The sequence below is a fragment of the Helianthus annuus genome, chromosome 5, assembly GCF_002127325.2.
Source record: "Helianthus annuus cultivar XRQ/B chromosome 5, HanXRQr2.0-SUNRISE, whole genome shotgun sequence".
NCBI lineage: Eukaryota > Viridiplantae > Streptophyta > Magnoliopsida > Asterales > Asteraceae > Helianthus > Helianthus annuus.
Window position 1 is genome coordinate 135,219,770 of NC_035437.2, and position 25,526 is coordinate 135,245,295.

The 25,526-nt window shown below is 35.7% G+C and overlaps 2 protein-coding genes across 3 annotated transcripts; one reads left to right on the forward strand and one right to left on the reverse strand.

The window, feature by feature from the left end:
* The first annotated feature begins 633 nt into the window (after positions 1-633).
* Positions 634-7,777, forward strand: LOC110941376 (vacuolar protein sorting-associated protein 52 A). The gene is made up of 21 exons (XM_022182998.2): positions 634-814; positions 1,401-1,453; positions 1,563-1,657; positions 1,822-1,879; positions 2,192-2,287; positions 2,457-2,558; positions 2,676-2,759; positions 3,174-3,254; positions 3,515-3,658; positions 3,749-3,840; positions 4,475-4,556; positions 4,698-4,880; positions 4,966-5,081; positions 5,202-5,260; positions 5,349-5,449; positions 5,550-5,600; positions 5,687-5,866; positions 5,952-6,086; positions 6,930-7,004; positions 7,123-7,180; positions 7,272-7,777. Exons 2-21 carry the CDS (start codon positions 1,436-1,438, stop codon positions 7,574-7,576), a joined length of 2,115 nt encoding a protein of 704 aa, XP_022038690.1. The 5' UTR covers positions 634-814; positions 1,401-1,435; the 3' UTR covers positions 7,577-7,777.
* Positions 7,778-9,366: 1,589 nt separating this feature from the next.
* LOC110941377 (histone acetyltransferase HAC1) lies at positions 9,367-22,515 on the reverse strand. 2 transcript variants are annotated; one of them, XM_022182999.2, is made up of 17 exons: positions 22,394-22,515; positions 21,259-21,442; positions 20,496-20,601; positions 20,024-20,276; positions 19,018-19,497; positions 16,641-18,049; positions 16,228-16,524; positions 15,862-16,140; positions 15,154-15,282; positions 14,845-15,045; positions 14,585-14,727; positions 13,887-14,199; positions 13,167-13,306; positions 12,998-13,076; positions 11,183-11,575; positions 10,465-10,682; positions 9,367-9,774 (listed from the first exon to the last, which is right to left on the reverse strand). In XM_022182999.2, the coding sequence occupies exons 2-17, from the start codon at positions 21,426-21,428 to the stop codon at positions 9,663-9,665; spliced, it is 4,722 nt and encodes a 1,573-aa protein (XP_022038691.1). In that variant the 5' UTR covers positions 21,429-21,442; positions 22,394-22,515; the 3' UTR covers positions 9,367-9,662. The 2 variants fall into 2 exon arrangements, with proteins under 2 accessions (XP_022038691.1, XP_022038692.1); XM_022183000.2 differs by having other exon boundaries at positions 21,259-21,445; positions 22,394-22,509.
* Between the last annotated feature and the right edge of the window lie 3,011 nt (positions 22,516-25,526).

Genomic DNA, 25,526 nt, shown 5'->3' on the forward strand with positions numbered 1-25,526 from the left:
GTAATAGCCATCCTCCAAACTTCGTTTGGTGCAAATGGGTGCCCATTAAATGCAACATTATGAATTGGAGAGACAATTTAGATAGGCTTCCTACAAGAATTGGAGAGGAATATAGATATATCTTCGGTCTTGTGTCCTATGTGTGTCGAATTCGAGGAAACGGTGGAGCATCTGTTTACTGCTTGCATGGTGGCTACTAGGGTGTGGGCGGCCTTCAGCGTTTGGTGCAATATTCCTCCGCTTTTCTTTTTTGAGTACAATGACATCTTAGACATCCATAATTTCATTAAGTGTGGTAAGAAGGCGGATAATATCATTCACGGGTTGGCGATGATAGATTGTTGGTGCATATGGAAAGAAAGGAACGATGTGGTGTTCAACCAGAAAAAATGTAGTACGCAAGATATCATAGGGGAGATAAAGGCGAGATGTTTTGCCTCAGAACTTCATGTAATTATATTAGATGGGAGGAGTGGTGTAAATATCCGTTGTACATGTTGTAATTTCTTTTTCCTTTGCCCGTTTGGGTCGAGGGTGTGGTAGTTTGTTTGCCCTTTTGCCTATTGGGTCGAAGGTGTGTTAATGAAGTTTAATTTTCGAAAAAAAAAAGTATGGAGTCGAAAAATACACATGAGAGTATTTTGTGTTTTTACGTGCTCGATTAATAATAAATCACCTCTCAACAGCTTTACACAACACCACCACCTCCTTCAAGATCCATCACATCACAGAACAACAGGATCAATCAAATCAAACCCTAGATTTTCTTCATCTTTCAATTCTCAAATTGTTCAATCCTAACCGTCGATTACAGGTCAGTTTTCATCTATCTGTAACTAACATTCAATTCTCAAATTGTTCATGCTGTTTATATCGCGATTTTGGCTGTATACTTCCGATTTGACCGATTTTGTTTAATTGAAGTTGTTTTTGGAGTCGAATTCATGTGGTTTTGACTAAACTTATGCCAATTTTGACTTTGTTAGGGCCGTAGTTGGTTAATTTGTTCGGATCTGTGTGTGTTTTTGGTGTGTATTTGATCAGAATTTGGTGGTTAATTTGTTCGGATCAGAATTTGGATTAGAATTTGGGGTTTGGTGTCGAAATGAAGAGGCGCTGCAGTGATCTTCTTAGCACCTTGCTCTACTATAAACTTGTCTGCCATTTTGCTTCCTGTAGGCTACATAGATTTATATTTCCACCATCAGTAGATATTGATCGGGATATCGAAATGTGATTGATAATGTCATAGTTTTAGTTCAAATGCTACTTTGTGAATAGCACCAAATTGAATGATAAGTTAACTTAGCTGTGTATTTTTGTGTATATTTTGGTGGTTTGTACTTTGTAACCCTCTAGTTTTGTTAACTTAGTTCTGCGTTGGTTCTAATTGCATACAGATAGCAGGCCAGTGATTGTTGTATTGACTGGAAAAATGGCAACAGATGAATTGGTACTCCCTCATTTGTATATAGTTAGTTGAAAGTGGTTGCTTAGCGCAGCTTTTTCGGTTCATTTTTTATCTATGTGTGACATGTGTGTGGATATTTTGGTGTTCTCAGCATAAATCAGAAGGTGAAACCATGGATTCCAGCAAATCTGTTTTTAATTTAGGGTCGGTTGTTGGTGATTTAACTATTGAAGAAGATGCAGGCAGGTACACTTCTTTACCCTTGGTCCAGCCGAAAGTTAAGATAATAGTTTGTGTTTATAGTTTTAGACTTTTAGTTTTAGTATTGATTGATTTTAAATGTTGTTATTATGTAATGAAGTCAAAAGCTTGATTTTGAGCTTTTTGAATCAATGATTGGTTTATTACAGCAATGATATATCATTGGAAGGCCTACAACAAGAGCTTGAAGAGTGCAAAGCCGACGAGGTACCTTTACTTATATCAACACTTATTCGGTTGGTTATTCGATAATTAATTATTTATTAGATGTATATCGTTTCATGTACACTTCTTTGATATATGTCAAAATATTTCCTGGCTAAAACCATGCATGTGTACAGTTGTTAAAAAATAACTGGACCATTTCTATTTGAAATTTGGTGTTTATAAGTGTTTTCATCTCTTATTGTGAGGATTTATTCATGATTTTATGTAGTTCTAACTGTAATGGCAACTGAAATTTGTATTTTGACACGTATGTACTTTTGCATAATGTGGTGTTTACTTGTTTGCTTTTAGGTTGTTGCAAACATATTATCAAAAGGTGTGAAATTGCGGGAGTATACTAAGGGAGTTGAAAACAATTTACGCCAAGTAGAATTGGACTCAATACAGGCAGGTGGCCCAGCTGCAGTTATTTGTTTGTTTTTTTTTAATTTATATTCTCTAATTTCTGAATTCTGCATCTATTATTGTTTTTTCTATTCATGTTTGCATTTAAGGTACCATGCTACCATTATTTGCATATTTACGTTGACCTAACTTCTTAATTTCTTATTAACAGGAGTACATAACAGAGAGTGATAATCTAGTGTCACTGCATGATCAAATCCGTGATTGTGACATCATTCTTTCACAAATGGAAACTTTACTTGGTGGATTTCAGGTAATGGTTTATGTTTCAGACAAAAGTGTATTGCAGGTTTCTTATGCTAAGATCGTGGAAATTATGATCATACTTTTATATTGCATTCTTCAAATTATTCCATATATATTGTGGTAGGTTGAGATTGGCTCTATTAGTTCAGACATAAAAATTCTTCAGGAGAAATCTTTGGATATGGGGCTCAAGCTCAAAAATCGCAAGGTATCACCGTTATGTTCTGTAAATTCACTGGTTATTGATAAACTATTTCAGGCCTCTCGTGATTTAACAACATTAAGTCGACGTCATAGAAGTCTTTACCTACTACCTGAAAAATAATTGTAGTTACAAAGTGAAATAATAAATCTATCATCTCAACTCTGATTCAAGTCATTTACTAACATTAGGATTTGCTGCATTGTTATCAAGTGTGGGCCTGCTAGTCTATATATGTGTGGGCCTCCAGCTATATAATGTGGGTATACTGCAAGTCTACGTGTGTGTCATTTGTGTGAAATAGCCAAATAGGTGCCTAATGTTTTAAACATATCTTTCAAATGCAACTTTGCGTGTTTTATATTAATTAAAAGTTTTCTCTAATCCACTATGATTTACAGTTTGTGCCATATGTCACAGGTCGCAGAATCAAAATTGGCGAAATTTGTTGAAGAAATTATTGTACCACCAAGGATGATAGACATAATTGTTGATGGAGAGGTAATTAGTTTTGGGCTGCAACATGTTTCTTGGATTTTTGTTAATTTTGTTTTGATGGAGCTGGAAATGCCGATTTTGCTAACTTAATGGAGGTTTTAAAATTGCCGACTCGTACCAGCTTGTATTTTTGTTAGAAAAGCAAGAAATTTGATATACTGCAACGTCTTGAGATCTTCTGTGACGTTTGATTTACATTTATGTGGCAAACATACTGCAATGCATATTATTTGTTTGATCTTTGATTCCAAATATGACTTTAGGTAAATGAGGAATACCTTAGGACTCTGGAGATCCTGAGTAAGAAGTTGAAGTTTGTGGAAGTAGATTCCATGGTTAAAACGTCAAATGCTCTAAAAGATGTTCAGCCTGAGTTAGAAAGACTTAGACAGAAAGCAATTTCGAAGGTAAACTTATTGGCATGTTTGATTTTTGTTGATTGTCTCTCTTTGTTTATTTTATTTTATTTTATTTTTAATTTTCGTTTGAACTTTCAGGTATTTGAATTCATGATTCAGAAGCTTTATGCATTGCGGAAACCTAAAACAAATATCCAGATTCTTCAGCAGAGCATCCTGTTAAAATACAAGTCAGTTTTCTCTCTTAACTGTCTTCAGTATGATATATCCAGTAATTATGGTATCTAGTGGATATGAACTCGTGCGTGCCCGCACGTCCTGCGGACACGAATGCAGCTCCGAAAACCCGGGCCCGCGCGGTTTCGTTTTTTTATGCGTTACCTTTTGTTTTCTGCTTCTGCGCCTAGTCGCATGCCTTTTTGCGCCTCAGCACCGTTTAAAAAAAAAAAAAAAACATTTTTGCGCCTAGGCTACCACCAGGCGCTATAGGTGCGCCTCGCTGCGCCCGAGCGCCTAGGCGCTCGCTTTTTGCGCTTTTGACAACATAGTTCTCATGATTGTCCCCCCGACTATATAATTTCATACAATTGCATTGGCTTAGCATCCAATCTATTTTAGCCTCTTGCAATCAGAGACAAGATGAACTGATGAAGGAATATAAATGATTGTAATGTATATGTCTTGTGTATTTAGATCATGGAGGGGGCATGTATAAAGGAACCACATCTAAACTAAACCCTAGGGCCGATTGGGCTATACATACTGGACTAATACATAATCTTATATATTTATCTATATAGGATATCTTGTAATAACTTTATTATTTAGATTAATCATGTATTATCGGGTCTATTACTCATGCAGGTATGCTATTTCCTTTCTCAAAGAGCATGGGAAGGATGTTTATAATGAAGTTCGGGCAGCATATACTGATACCATGAACAAGGTAGACTAATTAAATTTCTCTAAGACGTCGATTATTTTTATTGTGTACTTTTGGTTACATTTTTACATGGTATATAAACATATAATCAGGTCATGGTGTGACCTTTTTATAACTTGAAAGTGACATCTTTTTATTATTCAGGTCCTAAGCGCTCATTTCCGTGCTTATATTCAAGCATTAGAGAAACTACAACTAGATATAGCGGGACCTACAGATCTGATAGGTGTTGACACCAGAAGCACGAGCCTTTTTTCAAGAGGAAGAGAACCTCTGAAAAACCGGTCTGCTATCTTTGCTCTCGGAGATAGGATAAGCATTCTCAAGGTCTTATAACTGATTTCAACTTATTTCTGTTTGTTTTCTTGCCACCTGGCATCCCAGTTTTCTTATTTAGTTGCTACTGATTTAGGAAATTGATGAGCCTTCGTTAATTCCACATATTGCTGAAGCAAGCTCAAAAAAATATCCTTATGAAGTTCTCTTCAGGAGCTTGCATAAGCTGCTTATGGATACTGCCACTTCAGAGTACTGTATATATGTTTTAACCCCCCCCCCCCCCCCCCCCACCCACACACACACACACACATGTACAAATGTGTCTTTTGAACCAGGAATACACCGTTTAACTTTTATAATGTTTTGCAGATATGTGTTCTGTGGTGATTTCTTTGGAGAAGAATCTGTATTTTACGAAATATTTTCAGGTATTGATCAAATTCTCTAGAACACATTTGTCTAATTTCAATAGCATATATTCACCAGTAACATTTTTTAATTTTAAATTCTTGTCAGGGCCATTTGCTGTAATGGATGAGCACTTTGGTACGGTTCTTCCAAACTCCTTTGATGCAATTGGTATAATGCTTATGATCCGCATCACCCATCAACACCAGGTAACAACTCAAGTTTATAATAATAATGATGATAATACTAAACATAATAATAACACTTCTTTTCTTCGTATAATACATCATTTTTTTATACCACTTTCAGCTCATAATGTCTAGGCGACGGATTCCATGTCTTGATTCTTATTTAGACAAGGTAACGTGTATTTTTTGTTAATGTGAATAAAGTTTTTTGTATTTTTGTTTATATTGCTGTAATTAACATTACATGATTGTGGTTAGGTGAATATATCATTATGGCCACGTTTCAAGATGGTATTTGATATGCACATAAACAGTTTGCGCAACGCAAATGTAAAAACATTGTGGGAAGATGATGTGCACCCGCATTACGTCATGAGGCGTTACGCTGAGTTTACAGCTTCGCTTATTCAACTTAATGTTGACTACGGGGATGGACAGGTTTGATTCAGAAACTCATGTGTCTAATACATTTGTTATGTAAACCCGAGAGGCATTAGCTTTTAACTTTCTGTTCCATTCACAGCTTGACCTGAACATGGAAAGACTGAAAATGGCTATTGATGACTTGCTAATTAAGCTTGCCAAAATGTTCACAAAACCGAAACTGCAGACGGTTTTTCTTATTAATAACTATGACATGACAATTGCGGTTTTGAAGGTACGAAGCTTTTTTTTGTCAGATCAAACTGTGTATTGTGTTGTTTCATGTAGTGATTGCAATTTCGATCCATTTACTTGTGAATGGATCAATTCGGGTTACGTTTTACCTGAAATGGGTCAAACTGCTAAATAATAGTTCACTGAATAAGAAACGGGTTAAATGGTCTGAAGTTTACTGATAGGAATCCAATACTGGATCAGGGTCAAACTGGGTCGGGTCAGACCCAGCTGATGTGGGGTGGTGGGAAAGAAGGCAAGAAATCAGGGGGCTGAATTTTAGGGAAGTCAAAGTCAAAGTCAAGAGGCTGAATGTAGGGGCTGAAATTTAGGATTAGTAACTACTATATTTCTTATTTAAGTATCCATTTCCTATTCTAGTTTCCTATGTCTTGTTTACTTTGATTATTCAGTGTTTTGTATTGGAGATTAGCCAACTCGAATCCGGCCAACTATCTTATTATTTCAATAAATTAGCCTTTTGTTTTTTCTGATGTCTACCATTTACTTAAAAAAAAGTAAAATATATATTTCTGCAATCATATTGGATACACAAGTTATTTATAAAAAAGCTAAGTTTTGGGGACTGTTTAGGTCAACCAAATCCTAACCAACCTTTTTTGACCCATACCATAAATTTATTCTATTTGACCCGTTCCGTCTCACTATTTTCCGCCTCTAATATTATGTTCCCTTTCTCACTGTTGGGCTTGCTTCACAGGAATGTGCTCGTATTAGGGTTAGAGTTTTGCATTAACATACTAGATATATCAATAAAATTTTTCTTTTACGCTTACATTGTACATTTATTTATGTATTAGCTATAATGTGATTTCATTTCTAGGAAGCGGGCCCAGAAGGTGGCAAAATTCAGGCCCATTTTGAAGACCTTCTGAAGAACTATACTGCTGTTTATGTGGTGAGTTTTTAACTACATAATATCCTTAAATGCATATACATGTAGCTTTGTCATAATTTTGTTTAGTTTTTGTAATCATATTTAGCACATAATATGATATAAAATCTGTTTCTCACAGGAAGAATTGCTGTTGGAACATTTTGGCAATCTGATAAAGTTTGTAAAAACCCGTGCCTGTGAGTTTATGAATTTTCATCACATTCTGTGTTTGTTATCGATTATATTGGTCAAAATAGGTCAGACTAAGGTTGACGTTTTGAATTGCAGCTGAGGACCCGAATTCCGGATCTGACAAACCAATCACGGTGGCTGAAGTTGAACCACTCGTGAAGGATTTTGGAAGTAGATGGAAAGCAGCAATAGAATTGATGCACAGTGATGTAATCACGTCGTTCAGCAACTTCCTATGTGGAATGGAGATATTAAGAGCCGCCTTGACGCAACTTCTACTTTACTATACAAGACTCTCCGATTGCATGAAGAAAATCGATGGTGGGTCCGCCCTTAACAAGGATCTTGTTTCCATATCGTCCATTATGTATGAAATCAGAAAGTTCTCCAGGACATTCTAGAAGATCGTAATAACTCGAGTTGTTTGTTTGTTCATACAACCTTTTCTCTTTTAGATTGTGGTTATAAGAAAATTGTTTCGTTGCGATGATTCTTAATTTGATTATTATAACATATGTTGTCATTGCAAAGTTTGACCCGTATAGATCATAATAACTCGAATTTGTTTATTCATACAACCTTTGCTCTTTTAGACCATGGTTGTAAGAATGTTGTTTCGTTGCGATGATTCTTAATCTGATTGTTAAAACATTTGTTGTCATTGCAAAGTCTGAACCGTATAGGTGACTAGTGTCAGTAGTTTCGATTTGGATCGGATCTAACAAATAGAAAGTGACAAAAACTAGTATTTTATTACATGAAAAAAGTACACTGTAAGAAATCTACAAAACTTTGATCGAACTTTTCATACATTAATTACACTAGAAGGTGGATGAATATTCGCATTTGCGAGGCATGTGCCATATGATCATATCTATGCGCTTCCAAGTGTGAATATAGTTGCACGGCGATGTTATGAGAATGAAGACATTGATTGCAGTTTAGAGCATGAAAACGTTGACATAGTTCTCGACCCTTGAGCATGAGATAAATGTTCATGTTTTAAACGTAAACTTCATGTCTTAAACACATCCGGTGTATGAACAATTCATGGAAGTCATGAACCATAATGAGTAACCACTAGTGTCAACAATGATATTATACATTGTAAACCTCTTTCATGAATAGTTTCATATATCATCCACAAGTGTACCATCAAAACACCACGTTGCGCCCATTATCCATAATCGTAGTGTGCACACGCAAGGGTGTGGAATTATGCAATTAATGCCGCATGTAAACTCACTTAATGTTTCAACTTGCTCACATGTGGAGTAAGGAATCACCATCGACCCTAACATTCACCTCCTTAGTAAATTGTCCAGATAAATTGTTAGACTATATTATTCAACTTAGAATCGTATTTTATATAGTTCATTGTATAGGGTATTAAATTGTAATCTTTATTCAATCAATACAATTCACGTTTAATATGGTATCACAGCTAGGTTAATTAACCTATCGCTAACCCCTACCCTACCTGTCACACAAAATTTCTTTTCCGGCTACCCTAACACTTCCATCTCTACTCTACTGAAACACTACCAACCTATTGAAACCAATCACCATGGTCAATCTTGCTCCTTTTACTTCTCAAGAGAAAACCAATCACAATTCTCACAGGTTTGCCTTCACCCTCTCCACACCAACTATGGATATTGGAAGGCTATGGTTGAGCCATTTCTTGTTTCTAATTGCTTATTTGGAAACATGTTGAAGTAGATTTTTCTTTTTGTTCGTGAACCAGTGGCTCAAGTGATCTAAATGTTAAGTTCATATCTACAAGTGATCAAATTGCTGATGTGTTCACTTAGTCGTTATCTTCACAACGTTTTCTTTTTTTACGGCCCAAGTTGCAAGTTGTTCCCCGCCCTCGATTAGCAGGGGAATGTTAGACTATTATTTAAGCCGGAATAGTATTTTAAATAGTTCGTTGTATAATGTATCAAACTGTAATGTAATATCATGCCCTATATATAAAGCCTTTAGTATGTAATCTTTATTCAACCAATACAATTCACGTTTAATATAAATTATTTAGGTTCACCATTTTAATCGAACCGGTTTGATGAATAAACCGGATCAGATTCATTAACGGGTCAAAATGGGCAACTTCTTTTACAAAAAAAGGGGTGATTTCTTTGTGAGTTTTGATCTTCAAACTGGCATAGATCGAGCAACTTCACACGACTTTAAATGAACAATCACTATAAAACAAAGTGGGAGAAATATTTGCATGACCTAAGGTCACTACCAAGCAAAAAAAAAAAATTTAAAAACAAAATCCCATGTCTTAATTGTTGAAATAAAGTTAGTCAAACCTGCCTATAGTCTGTACTTGTTCTATCCCTATGTTGCCCAGCTACCTGCTGCTGCTGTTGCCCCATTCCAAAAAAAAAAATATACTTGAAAATCCAACTAATCAAAACTGTAACTGTACACTAACTTATCACGGAACTGGTGTATATATACAGTTTGATCCCATCATTAACTGCTGCTAGCAACCTCTGCCGCCCGCTGCCTCATCATCTCCATAACTGCTGCCCTCCGCCTGCTATCCGCCTGTTGGGTCAGCCTTCTCAGATGTTCCCTCAGATCCCTGTATTAATCATTTATCAAATCATATATACTTGGTTATATATGGTTAAGGTAATATATATATATATATATATATATATATATATATATATGGTTAAGGTAAAAATGAAAACTCCTACAAGTTGTGAGAACTAGGGTTGTTTGACAACTTCTTAATGGTTAAGTGCTGAACCAGTAAGAGGTCTGAATCATTAAGTGCTGAACCAGTAAGAGGTTTGAACCATTAAGAGCCAGTATAATGCTTAACCGTTCAGAGGCAAATGTCTGACCAATTCAGATTAGAGGTCTTAACCATTCAGACTCTGTATAATGCTTAACCATTCAGAGGCAAACGTCTAAACCATTCAGGCATTTGCTAGTAAAAGACTTTTAAAAAAAAAAACCCTAAAATCCTAAAAAAATTAACTTGTCCAAAAAAAATAGTAGTTTTTTTGTTGATTTACACCACCCGTAAAAAACCCTTACAGTTGGTGTAAATGCTGATTCATGCTGATGTCAGCAGCTTTTTACAGCAGCGTAAAAGGGCTGAAAACGCCGCTTCGAAATTTTTCTTTTTTTTTACAGTTGTATTTGTAACATTTTAATCTACATGTGTGCAAAGAATGGGGGTAAAACTTGTCTCTAAGTTCTCACAACTCAAGAGGGTTTTCTCTTGATCTTGATCCTATATATATATAAACTGAAAACGGACCTGCAGCGGGGAACGGTGCATGGGGAGTCTTTACAAGAGCGTGCATGAAGCTGAAGAAGATCCCACATTTTCTTGCAGAGGAGGCAACCACCAGAAGCGCGTATCTTACATTGCATTCCATGTCTGAAAAGTCCCTTCACTTTTCTACAATTTGGATACTGGCATTGACCCGATTTACATTGGGAAGCGTGCACCAAAAGATCAAGCATCTTCCTTAGCTGCAATGAATTCAACCATGTCATATCGGGGTGAGCAAAAACCCAAACCGTTAATTGAAACCGAACCGAAAACCGACAAAACCAAACCAAAATTAACCTAAGATCGGTTATCGGTTATTTTTTGTACTCTTGGTTAACCAAACCGTACAATTCATATTTTATAAATATATCTAGCTTTTATACCTCCATTTCATGTATTTTATGTTTTATACCTCCATTTCATATATTTATACATCCAATTCTTGTATTTATACCAAAGTTTTTATGTATTTATACTACCATTTCATGTATTTATACAAAGTAAATTTTAGCCCAAGTATGGTTTGGTTATTAACTGAACCGAAAACCGACAAATTAACCAAATAAACTGAACCAATTAACCAACAACTTGGTTACGATTTCAGTTAAGGCTAATAACCAAACTGAACCGTGCACCCCTAAATTGTCATGTTACAAATAATAAAAAAGTCAAACTTGTTTAACTTATTTGTATATATTACCTGAAGAACTCGTTGTTGTCGAGCTTCTGTGTTTTGTGCATCACGCTCAGCAATTGAGGGATGATGAGTCAGCTTGTGAGGATGATCACGACCTCTACCTTTGAGATAACATGAATTGCATATGTCGTAATCGGGGCAGATCTCGCATCGCCAACCTTGGCCTGTTTCAATATCAAGACGGCATATAATGCAATTTATGACAAATGCAGGAGCTGTTGGGTTGTGAAGATGATATAATGCCATCATTGATGAATGTTTAGCGCGTCTCAGCGTATCATATTGATAGTGATTTCCTTGGCAAAGGTTAAGAAAGGCTTGTCTCGTATCAAAGAATTCACTCTCGAGAATTTCGTCTCTATCTTTCGTATCAGTAGGCACATCATTGATTTCCATCTGCATAGTTAATTTTAATCCATTTAAATTCTTGATCATTTCAAGTTAGGGGTGTGAATTTCTAACACGACACGAACCTAACACGAAATTCGCGAGCTTGGCAGGCTGACCCGTTTTACCCATGTATATTATATTTTTTTTACAATATGTTTTATGTCATAAACTGAATTGGGTGTGTATTTTATAACATAATTACAAGTTTATAACTTAAAAAGAGAAATCGACATAATATTTTATAATCTAAATGTAATTGTATTATATACATTTGTGTTTTTTGTAGTAAATTTTAATTTTAATATATTAATTTGCGAAAAAAAACTAAAAAAATTGGGTTGAACCATAGTTATTAAAGACGTTAGGCGCACTCAAGGCGCATAAGTCTCGCCTGTGGCCTAGGCGCAAGGCGCAAAAAAAGTGCGGGCCTGAGAAAAAAAAAAGTGCACAACAAAAAAACTTAAAATATTTTTATATAATAGAAAGTTAATACTATTCTTCAAATAAAATAAAACTAAAGCTATTATATAACATTTTATATCGTCTATTTAGTACCAAAAGTTATAAATGCTTGTTTATAAGTGTAGAAAAATAGTTTTCGTTAGATAAAAGTAGGAAATCTAGCTGGAATCTTGCCAGAATTTAAAGAACTTGGCCGGAAACTCTCTAGAATCTAGGAATCTCACTGGAATATGCGCATGAACCATCACCTGGAGAATTAAAGCGCAATTGCCTTGACTTAAGGCGCAATTGCCTCGCCTTGCTAGGAAATTGGGCCTAGGCGCAAGAGGCGATGGCTTTTAACAACTATGGGTTGCTCGAGTCGTGTTTGGGTCAACCCGCGAATATTCGGGTTCATATGTATGACACGATTTTCGGGTGTCATTGTGTCAACCCGCGAACACGACCCGTTTAGCACCCTTATTTTAAGTCATGGACATCACCGTAAATAGTATCAAAATTTAGTTACACAAAATAGCGGTGTACATAACCCGTTGAAACCAACCAAACCATCCAAACCAAAGAAAGCCGCCATTGTGAGATTTATGTGTTTTGTTCATGGTTTGATTTTGGCGGTTTAACGAGCTGGCCGACGATCTGATTCAGTCTTTTTTTTATCTATTTGTATTTTTTTATTTTTTGAATATGCAGTTATGTATACGTATATTCTCATGAACCACTTTTAATACATGCTAACGATTTTGAAACAAAATTTCAGTTCAAACCGCCAAAGAATTATGACTGAACCGTCAACCACTTAAACCGGCCAACCAACCCAAACTGGCCGGGTTTGATTTGTCGCTTTCAAGCCAGAATCTTGCTCGGAATCAAAAGAACCAAAGTGTGAGCAAATTCAAGATTACGAACCCTAGAACAGACACAAAAAAAAAGAAAGAAAATCTAACCGTCAAAAAAATACCAACTTACAGGATAAAGTTGATGTTTGATCCTTTGGTTAATAGGATGTCTCTCCCTCTCTTCCCGAGTTTGTTCAATTTCATAACAACTGAAACAAACATACATAATGATTAATTAATGTCACATACAATATATGAATGCATATTCCATGCATACAACTATACATGTGGCTGGCTACCTAGTGCAGAGCTGAAAATTTTTGCAGTTGTTGCAAACCCAACGTGTTCCAGAGACCATAAGGATACAGCAATGAGTACATGGGTGCTGCAAGTGAACCATGATGAAATCTTCCTTCATCGGGGATATTGTTTCACCAAGCTGTAAAAAGAACATGTAAAAAAAAAAAAAAAGATGAACCACAAGGTTGATAAAGACATAAAGTAGGGTATGAATAGTGACAAATGACAATATACAATATACAAAATTACAAATGCATAATTTGATAAAAAATCAAATCTATTCATTTTTATTATTTATGAGTTTTAAAGTACATGTTCAAACACTAGCAGACTTGTCTATCTTACTACAATAAAAAAAACTCTTGCTAATATACGATGCAATAACTATGATTTTTTCCTTTTCTGAGAGTAAATTCATATATCCCTTTAAAACTTGGTATAATATCATATTTACCCAACTAAAAAAACAATAATATCAAATATACCAATTTTTTTAATTTATGACCTCAATACCTTTACCTTAAAACTTGCATTAAGATATCAGAGTTTGGAGTGTAAGGAGAAAAAGAAAGGTATAACAATCATATAATAAAGTGTATTAAATGAAATGAGTAAATATGAAATTTTAAGTATTTTGAACGGGTATATTTGATATTGAGTTTTTTTTTTTCTATTTTTTCTTTTTTGTTTTGTGAATATATAATGAAGAAGAAAATTACCCTATGCATGAGTAACAGATCTTTAGAAGCGTTTGAAGAAAGATCGGTTTGACCGGAAGCTTTGAGAGCTCTTTTTGTAATGGTCCTTTTCATTGGCCCTTTTCTATTATGTTTTCTTCCCTCCTCTTCTTGACGAATTTCATAAATTATATCCTCAGCAGCACCGGGCCAATAATCTCCGTCAAAATACGGCAAACGGGATGCAGTCACTTTAGCTTTACATTCACCAGATTGTACAAAGAAATGGTCGTATAAATTTGTCAGGTCAACTACAATATTTTCCTTTGTAGCCTTTCTCAACATTGACAGATACCTGATGATAAAAATCAATAATCCATGTCAGATGGTCCATAATACAGCAATGTTTAGAAAGCCAGACCGGTCGGCCGAACCAGGAACTGGGGGTCAGACCTGTCCGCTCCACCCTATCAGACCAGTTTTGAGTCGAACCAGCTGGTTGGACCGAAAAAACGGGTGATCGAACCGGATTCTTAAAGATTGAACCGGATTTTGCTTAATTTTTTTTTTTTTTGATTTTACCCTATTTATTTTTATAATTATAACAACTGCGACATAACCTGGTTCTAACATCCGATCCGACCGGCCCGACCAATGGACCAGTAACGAGACCGGTTCGACGTCCGGTCCTGAAATCCTTGCATAATACTTCACACTTTGTATTTAACACACCCACTTACCATTCTCTTAGTTTATCAGATTTTGGTGTCTTCTGAATTTCGGGATGGCAATACAAGATATAATCTTCACCCTTCAACGGAGGGCAAGCCCATATATAACAACTAGTGAAACCACGTAACTTGCAATATTCTAGGTAACCAATCTGAAAAAATAGGATGATTCGAAAAAAATATAAATACAAAATCATGGTATTTGACTATTTCGATTAATGTAACAATAAACTTGAGAATAATTTGGAAATACAAATAAAAAAACTTGCCAGAATTTCATGATATACAAATGTACGCAGAGCTTCTCCTGTAACTGTTCTTATCTCAGGCCTAAAGTATTTGACTGAATCCAAATACGAAAGATAAACGCGACGATGATTTGGCTGCTCACATTCCGCTCCAAATTCTTGAACATACATGCCAAAAAGGCATACTTCTACCCCTTCTATTCTCTGAAATAACAAAACAACCTAAAAGAAGCAACAGTGGGTTCAGTAGTTGGTCAATCTTAATCCTTGAACTTCAATCAAATGAACACGGTAACACTTAAAAGTTAAAATACTAATATTGTTACATACCTTTGATTTATATGCAAATTCTGACGGGTAATTTTCCTCTTGAAAAATCTCAAGGAATCGCGGTTTAACTTCCAACTTTTTGTCCACAGATGAAACAACTCTGACAACAAGTGATTCCGCTCCAGGAACCTAATAACATATCATAATTTGCATACTCTCAATTAGCAACATTTTTATGCATGATGGGATTATACCTCATGCTTTGGGGTTTTTTCAGAAAAAAAAAAGTTGACTTTTTACTTTTAACCCAAAGCTTTTCATCTTTTGCAATTTTAACCCCACAAATCTGTTACTTTTTTTATTTAACCCAAAACTTTTCATTATATGCAATTTAACCTCACAACTTTTTTACTTTCAACTTTAGTCCCCTATACTTTTCATCTTTCGCAAATTTCCGTTTTACGTTTCGTTCTAAATTTTACGAGTTCACACAGCGCATCAAAGTTTTTACGTTTTGTTCAAAATTTTGTGAGTTAACACGGTGCAATGTGCATGTGTGGTTCAACGTTTTTACGTCTATTTTTTCCCATTTGACAGGTTCGTCACAATGCGCAGTACCTAGATCGACTCAGTGTTGGTGGTCGCTAGCGATGGTGTGGCACAGTTTTACGCCCCCGCCGCAACGCAGGGGGGCTTAATTCTAGTTTGGATCAATTTCTTAAATTATAAAAAGAAGGATCAGCTAGTGGAAGGTTACGATAATAGTACCTCATCATAACTTTTCCCTTGGAATCTTGCTCTATCTGACCTTTCCTGCTTCAGTCTCTTAAACAATCTGTTCTCTATGTGATCACTAAGTATGGTTCTTGGTAAATCTTTAGCTCCAAGAAGAGCACTCTGAGGTAGTGGGACCCGCTCTCCTCTTTCAACTTCTTCCACATAGCAATTAGGGCAAGTGTACTCTGCTTGACCCCCGTCATCTCTACGACCATTAAATAATGCACAAATTTGATGTTGCCAAGCTTCACATTTGTCACATTGAACCCACTATAAAAAGAAAGAAAAGAATTAGAAATTCATCTAAATAATTACACAAAATTTGTAATTATTTAAAGAACAGATATAGCATAATACCGGTTCTTCAGTCTCCTCATCATTTTTCTTTTTCTCTAGTCTTGCTTTCAAAATATTAGTTCCATCAACACTTATGGTGTCTCCTCGAGACTCGTTATAACAGGGAATACAGAAAAAATGACGCGTTTCACCGCTCCCCCAAGTATAAAACATTGCATTTCTTTTAATTCGGGCCCCACAAGGAGAGCAATATGTTGGTGGTGGTTCAAAATTGAGCTTTTCAACTGCACATAACTGACAAGAATTCTCGTTCATTAAGTGCTCCATAGCTTGATTCTTTTCTACCTTTGCTTTACTCTGTAACAGAACAAAGAATAGATATCACAAGCCATTTTACTGAACAATAACCTTTGGACGATGATTCTAAAAGAGAACCTATATGAAACAATTATCTATTATATTAAGATGCTGACCTGGCCAACCCACTGCCGGAGACCAGTTATATGCTCTTGAACCTGCTCTGGTGTGAACAGTTCTATCATCGATACCCCCTTAATTTTCGGCTTCCCAGATTTGGTTCCAGCAGCAGACGTCTCAGCAACAAGTGCCACATCATCCTGTTTAGTTGGGCCCACCTCTTTCTCTGCCTTAAAAAACTCTTGCTTAGGAAAACCTGTGCCTTCATTTGACAAGAGTGATACACCATCATTGTTCTCCTTAGTGATCTTCATTGTTCCTTGCATAGAACTTGTAGGAACTTCTTGTTTCACTCCAGCAACATCATATTTTAACGGATGACGTGTCTCAGGTTCCGGAAGACGTTCAGACGTAGCAGAGATGGAAACTGGTATGATCGGGTTTGGGTTTTGGTCTTGGTTTCGGTTTTCGTTTTCGCTTTGGTCTTGGTTTTGAGCAGCGGGTGACTGCTCGATCTTTAACCGTTTAATGGAAGGATGCAAATCTTCTGAAGTATAATCATGTGAGCCGTTTCCTGTTTGTGGGAAGCTTGTTTGGCGGACCCCCTTTTGTTGCACAAAGAGCTTTACAGGAACACACACAGGACAACTTTCATCCTTGCATTGCTTATGATGATGAAGTAATGTCGTAGACCTATGACAACGAGGATATTGACACTGAGTGACATCACTATGTGACATAATATGTTTCCAAAGTTTCTGAACAACAATGCAATATCTTTCAGGGCATTTTCCAGGTGGATAACCACATTTCCGAGCGTGCAGCATGAGCAAAAGCCATCTTTGTTGATTCTTGAACTGCAACTCACGGCCAGATGGTAGGTCTGCTGATGCATTGGCAGCCATTGATGCTTCTGAAGATAAACTGTTGCGCTGAATCTGATCTTGAAATCCCTCTTCGGTTTTCATCTCATTTGATGAATTACCTAAATGATTCGATGGTTCATGTAGTCTGGAATGCCATTGACCTTGAGGTGGTTGACCTTGACCACCTATCTGCTGTTGCTGCACTGAAGTTTGTTGCATTGATGAAGACATGTCTTGAGAACCAGATGAAATAGCATGCAACTGACTACCTCTGGATGACTGAAAATGTTCATACGCTTGTGGTTCAGATTTAATTCGATTGCCCATATCAGATATCAGCTGAGACTGCCCATATGGTAACCATTGATTCTGCTGATTTTGTTGTCTTTGAGATTGAATGAGTTGTTGCTGATCAGAAGGTTGTGCATATGATTGATCTATTGAAGGTTTTATGTTTGCAGGCTGATCAGAATTGTGTAAGTTTGACTGATTGACCACCAAGGGAGAGTTTGTTCTTTGTAATGTCGATAAATTTGGGTTCATGTTCATTAGTGATGTAGATGAGGTTGTTGGAACAAAGAGGTTTCCTGATCCATCACCTACAAAATTTAACCATATAAACATAAGAACTACTACTTTACCAAATGAAAGGGTTAATTCAGATCATGTTTTATCCCTAAAGGATCAAACAAGATAAATCATAGCAGAAAAGGAAAATGAGCCAAAAGCCATTCGAAGTGCATTGTTTGTTAACATACAACCTACTAAATCAAATTATTCACAAACTGGATTATTGTTGTTAAAGCAATATTCTCTGTAATCATATTTTTAACACACGAAGTAGAGATTGCAAAAAAAAATGTTTTGATTAATGGGCCAAAAACGTTTCCGGATCAACCGAACATGACCCATTGTCCCGTTGACCTATATCTGTTTCGACCAGTTACCCCCCCCCCCCACACACACACACAACACACAAACCATAGTTGTCAAAAGCGCAGCGCGCTCGGGCGCAGCGAGGCTATAGCGCCTGGTGGTAGCTTAGGTGCAAATATGGGCTTTATTTTGTAAAAACGGTGCTCAGGCGCGCGCCCGGAACAAGACGCAACAAGTAAAAAACGCGGGCTTTTTTCTATCAGGCGCACTTTTCTGTTTTGATGTTATTTTTTAAAGTTTTTTTTTGCAGCTGTAAACCATTCCTTTTTAAAGTTTAAATGTTTTAGTAACCGCAAACGTTTGTGCAAGTCCTAGTAACTTTTGGTATCACTACGTGTGTATAAGTCCTAAACTTTTGCTACTAACTATTAGCTACATGATCTTAAATGGCATATATAATAGCTTTTTTTTATTTTATATGTGGAATCTTATTTATTTTCAAAGCATAACATATTTTTTATATTTTTTTTCTCTATGTGCGCTTTTCTTAAAAAAGCCCACGCTTTTTTTGCGCCTTGCGCCTAGGCTCCGGGCGAGGCCGATGCTCCTCGCCTGCGCCTTGCGTCTTTGACAACATAGACACAAACAAAAAAAAAATCAAGCATATATGTGTGTGTGCAGAATAAATTACCCTGGGATATCTGTCCTTGATGTTGATCAAAATACTGTGATACTAGTTTAGGAGAGTTTCCATAATGAGAGTCTGTCAAATATCCTTCGGAGTTACCCAAACTATTAACCATCGGTGAACTTTTACCCATCATCCCTAAGTTACTGTTTACTGATCCATTTGGAAACCCATACGATTTTTGAGTCAAAGTTGACCTGATCCCCCCGCCCATATGACTTCCCAGGCTATGCAAGATCCTGCTGTTTTGACCACCAACTTGTTGCTTCTGTTGCAGTGGCTGAGACACCATTGCTGAGTCAGCATTTGAAATAACCGAAACATTATTAGTTGGCTCCAGCTTCACATATGATTGATTACTCGCGCTATTAATATTATTACTATTATTTAATCCAGGAGTAGGCATCATTTGGCTGCCGATTCTTTGTCCACCCGTTAATGAAAAATTAGACATCGCCTGTTGAGATCCATCAGATAAACCTCCTGTAAAAGCAGATCCAGTTGAACATTTTTCTAATAAAAGTTGATAACACTTGTATAAAAAATAAAGAGGTAAAATGGCATTTTCGTCCCTGAGATTTGGCCAGTTTTGCGACTTTCGTCCAAAGGTTTGTTTTTCCGCATCTGGATCCAAAAGGTTTAAAATCTTGTCATTTTCATCCGGCTCGTTAACTCCATCCATTTTTCACTGTAAAGGCAGGGGCATTTTTGTCTTTTTTGTTAACTTAAAGGGCAATACGGTCTTTTTACTTTATGTACAAACATTTAGCAGATGTACAAGTATTGAAAAAAACAAAATACCCTTAAGTTAACAAAAAAGACAAAAATACCCTTGCCTTAACAGAGAAAAATGAATGGAGTTAACGAGCCGGACGAAAATGGCAAGATTTCAAACCTTTTGGATCCTGATGAGGAAATACAAACTTCTCGATGAAAGTCGCAAAACTGGCCAAACCTTAGGGACGAAAATGGCATTTTACTCAAAAAATTGTAAAAAGAGAACAAATACCATCAAATGAACCAGTGTGCATGCTTCTAGAAGGCCCAGGGGTAGTCATGGAAAAGCTTCCCTGATTGACAACTGATGACATCATGTTACCTGAGTTCCCGTTTTGAGGGAAGCCAGGAGTTGGAATCATTGTTCCCATTGAGGCATTCGCATTACTTTGTTGCTGATATCGTTGATTTTGATTGTTCATTGAGTTTCGTTTGAGCAGAGCTTGCAAACGGTTTTCCAATGTATCTAAATTCAAATATTCCTCCTAAATAGGAAAAAAAATCATATTATGTGACATGTGTGTATATATGTATTAATGGTTCATAATATAAACAAATTAAAAATAATATCCATTTCTTTTTCTTCTTTTTTAAAACTTATCGTCCATAGAACTTTCCAAATACCATCAATACAAATTAATATAATATGTATACAGCAAGTGAAAATATATCGTACGATAAAAGTAAATATAAAAAGAAAAAACCTTTGATTGAGCACTTTTAAACAGGCCTTCCTCCAAGCGTCTAACAATATCCAGATAATTCTTTGGAGGCATTTCCCGAGTTAGTCGCTGCGTGAGGAACTTATAGCTAGAAAAATATTAAGATATTTCATCAGGATTTAATCTATATGATCCACCAAAAGTCATGGTATAACTCTAATTCATGAAGCACTTTACAAAAATTTCTGAGCTATAAATATAAAGAGAAAGCATGAAAACAAACAGAATCAAAAGGCCGTGAACATGATTACGAGATAAGACAGAATAACAAACTCGACACAATGTTTATGCAAGAGAAGGGAATTAATTAAATATTATTACCATTGATTTTCAATGCGTGTTGCTTTTTTTGACTTCCTAAAATACTTATTAACACAACAGCAAATTACTTCATAAAATTTGTACACAAGTAATGTAGATGAATATAAGTGTCTGTAACCTAGAAGATGAAAGTCATATCTCCTGTGATTGTACATAGGACTAACATCATGAAAATATTAAGAGTGAAAGTGAAACGATCAATTTATTTAGGAATACCTTCAAGCATAGATGTGAAGAAAACAATGAATAAACTAGGCAGTATACGAAGTTAAGAGAATTGGAAATCCTAACTAAATATTGTCTATAGTTCTCTACTTCTCTACACTTACAATAACTACATCAAACACTAGTATAGTAACAAACAGACATTTTAGTCACACACAAAATACACGAGACATATAGATACATGTAAAAAATAACTTACATTCTATCTCGTATAAACTGCCTTGCTTGCTCCATAGTTACTGGAGCACGGGGACCACCTTCAGAGTTCTGCATCATATTCTGTTGCTGTGGGATGGCAGGCAATGAAGCTCCGCCTTGATTGGAAACCTGCCTTGAGTACTGTCCTGCTATTGGAGCTTGTAAATTCATTTAAATCCTCCTGCCTTCTAGCAACAATATATTTCATAACAAAATGTAACAACTCCAGGTGTATAAAGATTCAGCTTAACTTTTCGCTAATAAAATCAGAGCAGCAAAAACAATAAATAAAGGTTGAATATAATCAAAATCACACTAACAACACATTTCTTTTTCAGTCAAGACATCAAAAAAGTAATAGGATGCATGATGCATCTCAAAAGTCAATACAAGGACTTGTTCAAATTCTCTCCAAGTTATACATCGATAAGCGCATGTGGATATACAAGTGTACAATACCATACATCTTTCATCATATTATTCAAAAATCGAACAAATTTCAAGTCAAATGCTACAAACATGTAACATAAATGACAAAAGCGTGCGTTTTCGGCCAAAATCAATCACCTACAATAACTCAACATTCAAATCCACATCTAACAATCCCAAACATCAAACCCTACCGGACCAAAACCTCAACTATCTCCAACCAAACCTCCACACCACATTCACAACTCACAACACAACCAAAACACAAAACCTACAATCCAATCACCAATTCAAAACCTCTAAACACAAAAAATCATAAATTTACAACTGCAGCTTCAATTCACACCTATCTAAAACTAATTCTCCAAAAACCTAAACTCTACGTGCATCAAATCAACTATTTCATCTACAAATTCAAAACCTAAACACAAAAACATCATAACTGCAGCTTCGATTCACATATACAAACAATTCCTAAAACTAATTCTCCAAAAACCTAAACTCTTCGACTATTTCAAATATAAATTGAAAACCTAAATTTAGCTACAGTAATCATCTGCATATAAAGAACGTGAATCGAATCGAATCGTTCGTTGAAACAAGGGATTCTGATTGCAGGAAACGGTAATTGAATTAGGCGAAATTGAAATTGAATGAATTAAAGCGATAATTAAGCGGAGATTAAGGATAGATCGTAGTGAGAATACCTTGATTGATTTGGTCAGGATTTGTGCACGACGCCGAGAAGCAAGAAGCAACGTATTTCGACCCCAACGCGACTCATCAAGTGAGAGAGAAAAGGGTTGAAACTTTGTACGGCATAGTAAATAAAGATTATTATGTTATGTTTAACCCTTAGAACTTAACTTATGTATTTCTTAGGGGTTGTTTGGTAGCCTCTTAATGACCATTCAGATGCTACCTCTTAATGGTTTAAAACCTCTAAATGAATAAGAGGAAACCTCAAATCTGAATGGTTAAGAGGTAACCTCTGAATGCTAAATCATCACATGTCACATTCTTCTACCTTCTCATTGGTAAAATTCTTAATGGTTCCATTAAGAGGTAGCCTCTTAATGACCATTCAGAGGCTACCAAACAGCCCCTTAATTTTGTATTTAATTTTGTATTTTAATTTTGTATCATAAAGTGTTAAGTTATGTGTTATGATTTTACTTTTTTAACCGTTATATCATAAAGTATTGGTCACATCACTGCTATTTAGCACGAGCTCTCACTCGCTTTTTTTCATCTTTGGTGTGTAATGATTTCACAAGTTTTAACTACTCGCTACCTCATTAAAACAATGTATAAATTATATAATTAAAAAGTGTGTAAAAATATGATTGGTGGAAATCAAAAAGTAAGACACTTGTTTTTTTGTTATTGGTCCATCGAAATTAATTCACCTCCTTTTTTTCCTTCACTTTCTCCTGCACGTCGGTACCCCTATCACACCTCCAGCTTTCACGCATATTTCATGCCACCACGGATCGGTGTTAAGGCCCCTCTCACGCCCCGGGCTACAACATCACCTGGAAGTGAGTCTAACAGGTAGACTTAGAGAACTGTATAGATATTTGTTTTGAATGTTGTGTATAAGATGATTATATAACCGGCACTAGAGACAAATACAAATACTATGGTATTATCATGATTTTTTAAAAATTGGTTTTATTAAACATGTCTTTGATATGCTAAACAACACTTGTAAATGTAGCTTTTGAGGTTTGCTTTATACAAGCCATACCAAAAATGATTACAAATCTGTTTGGATCAATTTTGGTTTACAGATATAAATGGCATTAAGCAACTTTTTATAATATATGTTAGGAAGAATGCTTTTGTGTTAGGAACACGAACTTTTTGACAAATATGTATTGTTATTACTTTTGGCACATCGCCTTTGTCAAGAATATAAGGAAGGGTTTTCTATAACTAGAGTATCTCGGCTTTACAATGACTCTAACCTTTTAAAATTAAAAATTTGGTATGATAATACACAAATGACATCATGTGAATTCAAAGTTTGTTTGAATCTATTTGAACAAATCAATATGACTTACCAATGTTGTAATGAAGTCTAAATATTTGTGAATTAATATATTTTGAGCGAGCTAATGATTCTCGAGCTAGACATGACTAACTAAACTTACGTTGACATGGAAGAATGACATACATGTAAGTGGTTTAGGATTCAATGGACATAACCAATATATTTTTATCTCGCTTAGATTAGGAGTGAAAGAAATGATACCAAGATTTAAAATGATCCCTTCCCATGAATAAAAGAAAGCACAGTTTTATGGACACGTGATGAGTTGCATGCTTAATGGAAAAAGAAACAATGATCAAATAGACAAATCTAGGATAGTTGGTTAATGCCACAAAGGCTTATATGATAAATTGCTTATGCTATAAGGTGATATGACCATGATGAAATGGAAATAAGCGGAGATGTAATATGACATGACTCTTTAACATGATGAAAGTTGTACTAAACATGAAATATGACATGTTTGAGACACATTGAGATACAAAGATGATAATGAGGACACGGGACGGTTCACGATTACACCAGGTTAACGTTGTTGTAAATTTATCATTATATGTGTGTTTAACTGTTTCACAACCATGCTTGTATTCAATAGCAGATGCACATGCTTACTAGGGTCGGAATGTGCCCACCATCCACCAGGCCCAAGAAAACATATAGTAAATATAATCCTAATTGTTCATACGAATAACTAATCAACCTAAAACAATGGAATTATGAAATTCATGTTGACCCGTATTTTGTTTTCTAAATGAGTGGCACGTTGACCTATTTAGGCATTTTTCAATTCTTTTTTGAACGACAATTTGGAATTGGTTTTATCAATTATTTTGAACGCGACTTTCTGACTCACTTTTATCCTCTCGAGTTTAATCTTATCTTATCTTATCGTAGGTTGTCGATCGAATATTATGGTTTTACATCCAAATTATTTTTCTTTGATTTAATGATTCCCACATACCTTTTTTTCAAATTTATGAATTTTCGATTGCGATCCTCTATTTCTCTTTAACGATGTCTACATGTTAGTCCGATAAAACAGTATTCTAGCCAGTTTGTTTTAAGCGGAAATTGAAATCAATACATGATAATCTTGGAGATATAGAATTTTTATGTTGTTATTCAGTCTGTAAAAGATTTACAATAATGAATATACACAAAAATTCTACCCATGTGGAACAAAATATGTTTCGGGTGTTTTGATGGATGAGAGAAAAGATTTTGAACTGTACAAATGCTCTCTTCAAATCAGTTGTCTTCTACCTTTTGTTGTATTACTATTTATAGGATAAAGATTCAAGCATGTGGCATAAATGAACTATTTGTTTATTTATCCAATTAGTCAACTTGCTTTTTATCCCTTTGGAGTTCGTGCGCAAATTGTCCACTTACGCTGACTTCCTTTGCTTCTAGAAGACTTACACTTACAGTCTTCCATCAGTGAGGCTCCAAGTGTAGGCTCCAAGTGTACTGATTGTTTATACTTCAAGAATCTCGTATTATGATTGATGACTTTAACCTTAGTCCAACAACAGATTTTTTTTGAACGACGAGTCCAACAACAGATGTCTTCTAATAATTACTAAAGTCTTCTGAAGCTTTTCTTCGTGATAATTTCCTTCCTCGTCTGAAGTCGTTATTAGACGTTTAAAGATAAGCTTCAGTCGTCTGATCTTTGGCTCAGTTCGTCGTGTAATCTTTGGCTCAGTTCGTCTGATGTCACTTCTACTTTACCTCATATAAAGCTCTTCAACATTGGCAGTATGCTTCTGGAGAACTTCAGA

Coding starts and splice junctions, on each gene's coding strand:
- LOC110941376 (XM_022182998.2), top strand. Junction 5,261..5,348: donor ATTTTACGAAATATTTTCAG/GTATTGATCAAA, acceptor AATTCTTGTCAG/GGCCATTTGCTGTAATGGAT. Junction 7,005..7,122: donor ACTATACTGCTGTTTATGTG/GTGAGTTTTTAA, acceptor TGTTTCTCACAG/GAAGAATTGCTGTTGGAACA.
- LOC110941377 (XM_022182999.2), bottom strand. CDS start 21,428: ATGAATTTACAAGCTCCAATAGCAGGACAGTACTCAAGGCAGGTTTCC. Junction 16,141..16,227: donor ATGAGGAGACTGAAGAACCG/GTATTATGCTAT, acceptor TTCTTTTTATAG/TGGGTTCAATGTGACAAATG. Junction 10,683..11,182: donor GACAACAACGAGTTCTTCAG/GTAATATATACA, acceptor AATTCATTGCAG/CTAAGGAAGATGCTTGATCT.